General features: G+C 46.6%; 1 protein-coding gene across 1 annotated transcript in view; it reads right to left on the reverse strand.

Annotated features, from left to right (window-relative positions):
* The window catches only part of usta (uronyl 2-sulfotransferase a), a 205,422-nt gene extending 195,557 nt beyond the window's left edge, over positions 1-9,865 (reverse strand). Inside the window, exon 1 of the mRNA XM_038968668.1 lies at positions 9,462-9,865. Within this exon, the coding sequence (XP_038824596.1) occupies positions 9,462-9,687 (226 nt within the window). The 5' untranslated portion in view covers positions 9,688-9,865. The remainder of the gene's footprint in view (positions 1-9,461) is intronic.
* Positions 9,866-10,849: the final 984 nt, after the last annotated feature.

Raw genomic sequence — 10,849 nt, forward strand, 5'->3', positions numbered from 1 at the left:
GTGCCCCCCTAGTAGTCCCTTGGGCTTAGCTCGTGGGTCCCAGATGACTCGAGAGTGATTGACACATTGAAAAAAGTTAAATTTTCTGTGTTTTCTGACGGCTGGGTTTAGGCCGTTTTGTTTCGTTTTGATTAGGGGCAGTTCGGTAGCGCAATTAACAATCCCTCCCGCCTGCACTGGATGCGGGGAACTAATTAAAACAGCTTGCGTACCAGAAGCAGAGTCAGGGATCGCATATAGCGACTTTGGTATGTTTGAAGAGTCAAAATTTCCGGAGTTCCAAATTAAGCAGCAGCAGCTGAAAAGATGAGCTCCTACAAATATTGAAATTTAAATGTTTTTTTTAGAGTAAAGTACATCGAAAAAAATCAAAAGAAAACTGCAAACTGAATAGGAGACCAAACAAGCAGCTAACAAAGAAGAAAGGCTTTTGAAAAAGTAACAATTTTTCATAAAATTATACCGTTTTCTTAGCTAGCTAAGTTGTTTACCTGTTGCTAGGCAGTTGCTAGGGACATTCCTGGAAGAAGCTAGCTAGCTAACAAGGAGTGTCTAGTTGGCAGAAGAGAAGAAGGGACAAAGAAGGGACAAAGTGGGACAAAATAAGGACAGAAGAAAAGGGAAAGGGGACATTAAGGTGAAGCAGTCCTCTAAAGACACAAAAGACAATAATACAAGAAACAACACTTCTATTGCCTCTCCCTCTATGATACGCACTTCCGGGTTGGAGCGAGTAGTTGCATTCCGCTTCGCTCCACAGGTAGTATTACATTTCATTTCATTACAGTACAACAGTTTGATTTGTTTGATCTTAGCTGGCTACATAGCCGTCTTTGTATCCAAGATAATTGTGTAGTCTAGAGTAATTGTCGAGGTTACCTAGCCAGCTACACTTTCAAACAAAGTCAACAACGCAGCCACTGCTAGCTAGCCTATTTCACCAGCCAGCAGTACTATATCATTTTAGTCAATAAGATTTTTTGCAACGTAAGCTTAAACTTTCTGAACATTCGAGACGTGTAGTCCACTTGTCATTCCAATCTCCTTTGCATTAGCGTAGCCTCTTCTGTAGCCTGTCAACTATGTGTCTGTCTATCCCTGTTCTCTCCTCTCTGCATAGACCATACAAACGCTTCACACCGCGTGGCCGCTGCTACTCTAACCTGGTGGTACCAGCGCGCACGACCCACGTGGAGTTCCAGGTCTCAGGCAGCCTCTGGAACTGCCGATCTGCGGCCAACAAGGCAGAGTTCATCTCAGCCTATGCTTCCCTCCAGTCCCTCGACTTCTTGGCACTGACGGAAACATGGATTACCAATGATAACACTGCTACTCCTACTGCTCTCTCCTCGTCTGCCCACGTGTTCTCGCACACCCCGAGAGCTTCTGGTCAGCGGGGTGGTGGCACTGGGATCCTCATCTCTCCCAAGTGGACATTTTCTCTTTCTCCCCTGACCCATCTGTCTATCGCCTCCTTTGAATTCCATGCTGTCACAGTTACCAGCCCTTTCAAGCTTAACATCCTTATCATTTATCGCCCTCCAGGTTCCCTTGGAGAGTTCATCAATGAGCTTGACGCCCTGATAAGTTCCTTTCCTGAGGATGGCTCACCTCTCACAGTTCTGGGTGACTTTAATCTCCCCACGTCTACCTTTGACTCATTCCTCTCTGCCTCCTTCTTTCCACTCCTCTCCTCTTTTGACCTCACCCTCTCACCTTCCCCCCCTACTCACAAGGCAGGCAATACGCTTGACCTCATCTTTACTAGATGCTGTTCTTCCACTAATCTCATTGCAACTCCCCTCCAAGTCTCCGACCACTACCTTGTATCCTTTTCCCTCTCGCTCTCATCCAACACTTCCCACACTGCCCCTACTCGGATGGTATCGCGCCGTCCCAACCTTCGCTCTCTCTCCCCCGCTACTCTCTCCTCTTCCATCCTATCATCTCTTCCCTCTGCTCAAACCTTCTCCAACCTATCTCCTGATTCTGCCTCCTCAACCCTCCTCTCCTCCCTTTCTGCATCCTTTGACTCTCTATGTCCCCTATCCTCCAGGCCGGCTCGGTCCTCCCCTCCTGCTCCGTGGCTCGACGACTCATTGCGAGCTCACAGAACAGGGCTCCGGGCAGCCGAGCGGAAATGGAGGAAAACTCGCCTCCCTGCGGACCTGGCATCCTTTCACTCCCTCCTCTCTACATTCTCCTCTTCTGTCTCTGCTGCTAAAGCCAATTTCTACCACTCTAAATTCCAAGCATCTGCCTCTAACCCTAGGAAGCTCTTTGCCACCTTCTCCTCCCTCCTGAATCCTCCTCCCCCTCCTCCCCCCTCCTCCCTCTCTGCGGATGACTTCGTCAACCATTTTGAAAAGAAGGTCGACGACATCCGATCCTCGTTTGCTAAGTCAAACGACACCGCTGGTTCTGCTCACACTGCCCTACCCTGTGCTTTGACCTCTTTCTCCCCTCTCTCTCCAGATGAAATCTCGCGTCTTGTGACGGCCGGCCGCCCAACAACCTGCCCGCTTGACCCTATCCCCTCCTCTCTTCTCCAGACCATTTCCGGAGACCTTCTCCCTTACCTCACCTCGCTCATCAACTCATCCTTGACCGCTGGCTACGTCCCTTCCGTCTTCAAGAGAGCGAGAGTTGCACCCCTTCTGAAAAAACCTACACTCGATCCCTCTGATGTCAATAACTACAGACCAGTATCCCTTCTTTCTTTTCTCTCCAAAACTCTTGAACGTGCCGTCCTTGGCCAGCTCTCCTGCTATCTCTCTCAGAATGACCTTCTTGATCCAAATCAGTCAGGTTTCAAGACTAGTCATTCAACTGAGACTGCTCTTCTCTGTGTCACGGAGGCGCTCCGCACTGCTAAAGCTAACTCTCTCTCCTCTGCTCTCATCCTTCTAGACCTATCGGCTGCCTTTGATACTGTGAACCATCAGATCCTCCTCTCCACCCTCTCCGAGCTGGGCATCTCCGGCAAGGTCCACGCTTGGATTGCGTCCTACCTGACAGGTCGCTCCTACCAGGTGGCGTGGCGAGAATCTGTCTCCGCACCACGTGCTCTCACCACTGGTGTCCCCCAGGGCTCTGTTCTAGGCCCTCTCCTATTCTCGCTATACACCAAGTCACTTGGCTCTGTCATATCCTCACATGGTCTCTCCTATCATTGCTATGCAGACGACACACAATTAATCTTCTCCTTTCCCCCCTCTGATAACCAGGTGGTGAATCGCATCTCTGCATGTCTGGCAGACATATCAGTGTGGATGATGGATCACCACCTCAAGCTGAACCTCGGCAAGACGGAGCTGCTCTTCCTCCCGGGGAAGGACTGCCCGTTCCATGATCTCGCCATCACGGTTGACAACTCCATTGTGTCCTCCTCCCAGAGTGCTAAGAACCTTGGCGTGATCCTGGACAACACCCTGTCGTTCTCAACTAACATCAAGGCGGTGACCCGTTCCTGTAGGTTCATGCTCTACAACATTCGCAGAGTACGACCCTGCCTCACGCAGGAAGCGGCGCAGGTCCTAATCCAGGCACTTGTCATCTCCCGTCTGGATTACTGCAACTCGCTGTTGGCTGGGCTCCCTGCCTGTGCCATTAAACCCCTACAACTCATCCAGAACGCCGCAGCCCGTCTGGTGTTCAACTTTCCCAAGTTCTCTCACGTCACCCCGCTCCTCCGCTCTCTCCACTGGCTTCCAGTTGAAGCTCGCATCCGCTACAAGACCATGGTGCTTGCCTACGGAGCTGTGAGGGGAACGGCACCTCCGTACCTTCAGGCTCTGATCAGGCCCTACACCCAAACAAGGGCACTGCGTTCATCCACCTCTGGCCTGCTCGCCTCCCTACCTCTGAGGAAGTACAGTTCCCGCTCAGCCCAGTCAAAACTGTTCGCTGCTCTGGCACCCCAATGGTGGAACAAACTCCCTCACGACGCCAGGTCAGCGGAGTCAATCACCACCTTCCGGAGACACCTGAAACCCCACCTCTTTAAGGAATACCTAGGATAGGATAAAGTAATCCTTCTAACCCCCCCCTCCCCCCCCTTAAAAGAGTTAGATGCACTATTGTAAAGTGGTTGTTCCACTGGATATCATAAGGTGAATGCACCAATTTGTAAGTCGCTCTGGATAAGAGCGTCTGCTAAATGACTTAAATGTAAATGTAAATGTAATGTAAATGTAAAATCTATCCTGGAGCCGGGTGAGTCGAGAGAAACCATAGGACCATAGCACTCACCCACTTCCACAGCGGCGACGATCAGTGGACGAGGCCATCCACCCAAACTATCTGCCCAAACTATCTTCCATAAAAATGACACCTCAATCTAAATAGCGGATCTGTGGTGGCTGCTTGGCACGTTCCACAGAAATAATTGAATTAGAGGGAGCCTCTAGTGGGGCCTCCCCACTGGCCCAAACAAAACAGGGCCTGTTCCTCCTACAGTACCTCTAAGTGAGTGAGCGAGACACGCACCCTTACACACACATACATACACACACACACTCTCTCAAACACACACACAATCCTGCCTCGGTATGACTCAAAGAGAAACACACACAAACATACCAAACACACACACACACACACACACACAGTCAGGACCCCGCCAGGAATTCTCACACACTCCTCGGCACAGCGCAGCCAAAAGTAACACGGGTGGCTGAAGGTAAATAAATCAGTCGGATCGCCCGACTCCCATTAAAGCCTGCTGGCCTGCACTGGGATACAAATCACTCCGTGACACTGAGGGACAACCACACAATAATGCATTATTACCACAGAATTCCCATTTTTACCATTTATTCCAGCTTTATTCCAGCCTGGGAGGTGTGTTATTTTCCCTCCCCTCACCTGGCTCAGTTAATCACATCTGTCATAAACCCACAGGGGGAGGGAGGGGGGAGAGAGAGGGAGCAGGAGAGAGAGAGAGAGAGAGAGAGAGAGAGAGAGAGAGAAGTGATAGGAGAGAAGAGGAAAGAGAAGGAGGGAGAAGAAAGGAGACAAAAAAAAGGACAGAGAGCAAGAGCAAGACAAAAAAGCAAACTGAAACTTTGAGATTCTGCCATCCCTTGTGTTGAGTGACCTTAAAGAACACTAGAAGAAGCTCTTACAGCAACAGCCAAAAGTGCTCCATGAACAATCTACTTGTGGAAGCACTTTCTCCACATGTCTCTGCTCTTGCCCCCCCCCCCCCCTCCCCCAACGTGTAATATATGTAGAGGGCAATTCCATGTCTTTTAGTTATTGAATTATATAATAAGTGAATTGGATTTACACCCAATGACAGAATTGCGGTAACGGGATTTCATCATGGGTCCCTGATCTGTACTACACAGAAATACATAATTATGGATATGAATGTAAATAGGTACCGAAAGGCAGAAATATGCAATATCCTCCTTTGCAGATTTGGGTATTATTATTTTGCGTTTTAATCACTTAATAATTCATGAACAAAATTGATATCAGTAAAAAGACCATAACTAATTGATAGATCTACCTTTTACTTTCATTATCCTCCCTCAATAGGGGGAAAGATGGACAATATCTTAAAAGATATGTGGGTTTCAAGGCTCAAGGAAATGTGTATTAAACTTACAGAAGGCAGAAAAAAAACTATCCGATACGTGTTGATATTAGTTGGCAGGGGTCTTTTACGTCAACATGATTGTGTTTTGACGTATTTCTAATACCTTGGAAGCCTTTTTCTGGAAGACGTTTTCTAAGACCTCTTTTTCATCTGTTTAACAAGAAATCGAAGCGCTTGCTTATTCCAAATTTGTGAGATGGAAAATGGTTGAAATAGTTAATTACTGTATGCCTTAATTTCTCAAAAATATAGACTCTTGGCTTTCATTTGACATTCTCCTATGAACTTCACGTGTTGGTGCTCATGGGTCCTTTTACATGGAAATGATCTATAACAAATTATAGATTCCCAGATTCCCCAGTAAGTGATTAATCATTACCCCAATGCATCAGTGGTGTAGTTATGTAACCATTACATAATGTTCCCCCAACCCCTGGAAGCCCCTTATAGTAGCCCAGTGTTTGACAGGCCCAGAGGTAGGACTACACAGACGCCTGGGCTTTCTGGAAAATTCTCTGGACCATGACTTCATTCATCTTTCTAGCTAGGTTCCCTTTCATTTCCACACGTCTGTGTGTCTGGAGATTATCGGGATGCAAGGGAAGACTGTCCTCGTGTAACTGTTTTCGTGTGGCCATCTGTTTTTGAGTGTGTTGAAGTCAGTGTGTTTGTGTGTGTGTGTGTCTGTGCGTGTGAAGGAAAATCAATCTGACCCAGAGGGATTAGTGCCTGTGTGGTGAATGACTCTGGTTCTGTTCCAGATGTTTATCAGTTCATCCAAACCTATAGAACAAAAAGAACAGAACACACGTGTAGTACAGAACAAATCCATACACACACACATATGGATGTAGCACACGCACACACACGCACACACACACACACACACAGACTGTGCTGTGCTGTGTGTGACCTGCTGATATGAAGTCACCTCAGGGCTTGAGGCTGGTTTTGTACACACAAAAAAAATGAGGGTTCATTTGGAAGGGTGATGTATTTTATGTGGAACAATAATGACTCAAAGAACCCTATGAGTTCTTCAATGGTTATTTGCGGTTCACAAAACGGTTCTTTGCTCTTTTAGTGATAATTCAAAATCTAGGACAGGTGGCTCATTAGAATATTTTATGTTGTGGTTTGCACACAGCTCTTTTTGTGCAACCTTGAGTGAGAGTGTCATTCCAGTTTGTCTAATGTGTTGTGTTGTGCTATTACATACTGTATGACTATGGCCGGTGACTGTGTCTTGTGAAAGTCTTGCGTATGGCCTTGTGACAATTGAGAACAGTTGACTAAATCAGTCAGTGGTTCTCAGTTCTCTCCTCTGGGACCCCAAGCTGTTCCAGAGGTAGCTCACTTGATTCAACTTGTGAATGAACACAATAACACCTATGGAATTGTAACAATATAATATGGCTGACCAGAATAGAAAACCCTGTATAGAACCATTCTCCATAAAGGTTCCATGAAGAATGATAAAACAGTGTTCTCTATAGCCCCAAAAAGGGTTGAAACCATAGCAGAACCCTTTTTTTGTGCTATATGGAAGAAAAACATTATGGTTCTTTATAGAACCTTAGGAAAAGGTTCTTTATAGCACCATACAGGTTCCATTTAGAACCTTATCAGCATGATTCTTTGTTTAATAATTCACCTTCAAAAAAGTGTTCTATAGCCCATGGCACCAAAAAGGGTTCTGCTATGGTTACAATCCAAAGAACCCCTATCTGGTACTATTTATTTCCGAGATCTATCCTCTGCCTTCGACACTGTGAACCATCAGATCCTCCTCTCCAATGTCTCAGGGCTGGGTGTCTCAGGCTCTGCACACTCTTGGATTGTATCCTACCTGGCAGGCTGGTTGTACCAGGTGACGTGGAAAGGATCTGTGTCTGCACCACATACTCTTACTACTGGTGTCCCCCAGGGCTTGGTTCTAGGCCCTCTCCTCTTCTCATACACCAAGTGACTCGGTGCTGTCATATCAACACATGGTCTCTCCTATCATTGCTATGTGGATGACACTCAACACATTTTCTCCTTCCCCCTTCTGAAACTCAGGTGGCAACACGCATCCCTGGCATATCTCTCAGCTTGGATGTCGGCTGAACCTCGACAAACGGAGCTGCTATTCCTCCCGGGGAAGGTCTTCCCACTCCATCACGGTTGACAACTCCAACGTGTCCCCCTCCCTGAGTGCAAAGAACCTTGGCTTAACCCTGGACAAGACCCTGTTGTTCTCTGCAAACATCAGAGCAGCGACTCGATCCTGCAGGTTCATGCGCTACAACATCCGTAGAGTACGACTCTACTTCACACAGGAAGCGGAGCAGGTCCTAATCCAGGCACTTGTCATCTCCCGTCTGGACTACTGCAACTTGTTGTCGGCTGGGCTCCCCGCTTGTGCCATCAAACCCATTCAATTTATCCAGAACGCTGCAGCCAGCCTGGTGTTTCATCTTCCCAAGTTCACCCATGTCACCCTGCTCCTACGCACACTCCACTGGCTTCCAGTCAAAGCTCGCATCCACTACAAAACCATGGCACCTGCCTACAAAGCAGCAAGAGGAACTTCCCCTCCCTACCTTCAGGCTGTGCTAAAAAAAACTACATCCCAACCCAAGTACTCCGTTCTGTTACCTCTGGTCTCTTGCCCTCCCACCCCTACGAGAAGGCAGCTCCCGCTCATCCCACTCTGACCTGGCACCTCAATGGTGGAACCAGCTTCCCCCTGAAGGTAGGACCGCAGTGTCCCTGTCCATCTTCTGAAAACATCTGAAACCCTACCTCTTCCAAGTGTATCTTAAATATTCTCACAGCAACACCCCCCCCCCCCCCCCCGGCACTTACTTTGCTGATAGGTACATTATTGAGGACAAATGTACTCACTATGACCGGGATATGTGGTTGTCTCACCTAGCTATGTTAAGATGAATTCACTAAATGTTCTGGATAAGAGCATCTGCTAAATTACTCAAATGTAAATGTAGAAAAAAATTGTGCGCAAAGAGAATTAATAGGCCTCAAGTCTGACCCTGAGAATCTGAACATTCATCTAACACTGAGCCCAACACACACTGACTATGGGTAGCCTACATGCAGGATTTTAAAACGTTTCACAGTGGTCTTTTGACACCGAATGTCATCGGAAAGAAATTAATGATGGTTGAATACCGATGATTAATCCGAAGCAGATCACGAGTGACTGATTGACGGGTTCCAAGAAGTTGCATGTGAATACAGCGCTTCATCTGGTGCTTCCTGTCTCCGTTTTGTCACTCACCAAAGCTATGTGACAGTCCAGAGTGCGCATCAGCCCGTTTACAGAAACACCAAGGTAACACAGTATTCATCTTTACAGTTGTCGGGGCTAGGTTACCATAACATGTCCCTCAACTGCTCAACCAAAGAATCACTGTCATTACCTACAAATTACAATACTTTGTGTGCGCACACAAATTAGGTGCATCTTCATTCACCAATTGGAATCAATGTGACATTGTCGCACAGGCATAATGCAATCGGCTTTATATTAAGAAACACTATCTCACAACAAACATATTTACATTTCCTCTGTCTCTGGGTCATTAATCTAAGTGGACCCATTGGCCTCGAATCGGGCTAATATATACAAAATAAAAAAACGATTATGCATAGCCAGAGGTGAGGTGTGGTAACAGTATGCAACAGTAAACTTGCTGTAACACGTCCTCAAAGAGTGGTGTAGCCTGCTAAAGAGCCGAAACAACTTTAATGGTATACTTGGTATAATGTTGCAAAACACTAGGCTACTCAATAGCCTCAGCACCATCAGAAGAGTGATTCGAAACAAAATGAAAACTGCGTAAATTCTTACCGAGATACTGTCGGATGTCCAGCAGAATATTGGGGGGTCCTCCATTCAACTGGTAAAACAGAGACCCAAAACAGAAGAGAAAAAGAGTAGCCATACAGAGACCATAACCTCTCAGGGAAAAACGCAACGGAACCGCTGAGAGAAAGCCGAACTTTGTGTTTTTCCGATCTCTAACGTGGTTTGGAGTCTGGTTGTTGTGAAGGGGACTGTTGCTGAAATTCTTCATAATCTCCTCCTCACAAAGCGCCGCCGAGACCGGTAGTCACCCATCCACCTGTGCAAAGTGAAACTTCTTGCTTTGATATCATTTGAAACGGACACCTATTCAGAAACTCAGGCACCCGGCGCCACCACGAGTTGTTTTTTTCGCACACGGTTTTCGCCTCCCGTTCGGTCCCTCTCGTCTGTTCTCGCCGGACTATTACTGCAAATGAAGTTGCGAGTCCATCCTTCGGCTGAGATTTTTTAGAGCCAGCAGCGGTGTCAGATTACTGAACGTGGAAAAAAAGTTCAGCACATAGGCTTATTTGCAGTGAGTTTAGGTGCAAAACAGCGTCACTGTGTGTACAGCAACAGACCACATTTGGTGTGTTCTCATTCTGTTATGACCCGCTTTCATTTTACAGCAAGAGTGAAGGAGCTGGGGGGACATGTCCCCATGTCCCCCCCAATGTTAGAATCAGGCCCCCCCCAATAAAAAATAACTTCACCAGAACGCTATTGACTGCTTGTTCTCACTCTGGGTTGTTAGAAGCAGTGGGTGAGTGAGAGAAAAAGCACAGTGTGCAGCATCACCATCATTACTCACTCATTACTCTGGGTAAAGTCGTTGTTGGCAACAACAAAGTATGTTTAAGTAAAAAAGTATATGCATTTGAGTATATTTTGATGTGTTAGAACGAATGTGAGCAAATATAAGCTTTCTCCTGGCTAGTAGCTAGTTAGCGTTACATTTACAGTGTTTTATCATTTTTAGCTGTGTCAAGTTTTATTTAACTCGCTAATTCTGGGTAGTTCTGGTTGTGTGAAAAACTTATAGTGAATGTTTTGAGGGCAAGAATACTGGCTAGCTACAGAATGAATTGCACAATACCTGTCCTTGTCTTCGTCATAGGGTCAGCAAGTTAGCAATGGATGTGCCACCAGTCAAGAAGAGAGAAAAAGAAGACATAAGAGTTTTTTTCAAAGCAGTGCAAAGGACTTTTTACTTAAGGTCCTTGGCAACTGCCGCACACCGCCCCTGGCAAACTAGCTTGCAAATTTGAGTGCTTTCAGCTTAGATGTTTGAGTGCTTTTCAACTTCATCACAGTGATTATGGGTCATGAAGGTGAGTTCCATGTGTTGAGACTTTGTTTGGTGCTATCATGATCATGGCAGGAGAGTGACA

The sequence above is a fragment of the Salvelinus namaycush genome, chromosome 29 (genome assembly GCF_016432855.1).
Source record: "Salvelinus namaycush isolate Seneca chromosome 29, SaNama_1.0, whole genome shotgun sequence".
NCBI classification, from domain to species: Eukaryota; Metazoa; Chordata; class Actinopteri; order Salmoniformes; family Salmonidae; genus Salvelinus; species Salvelinus namaycush.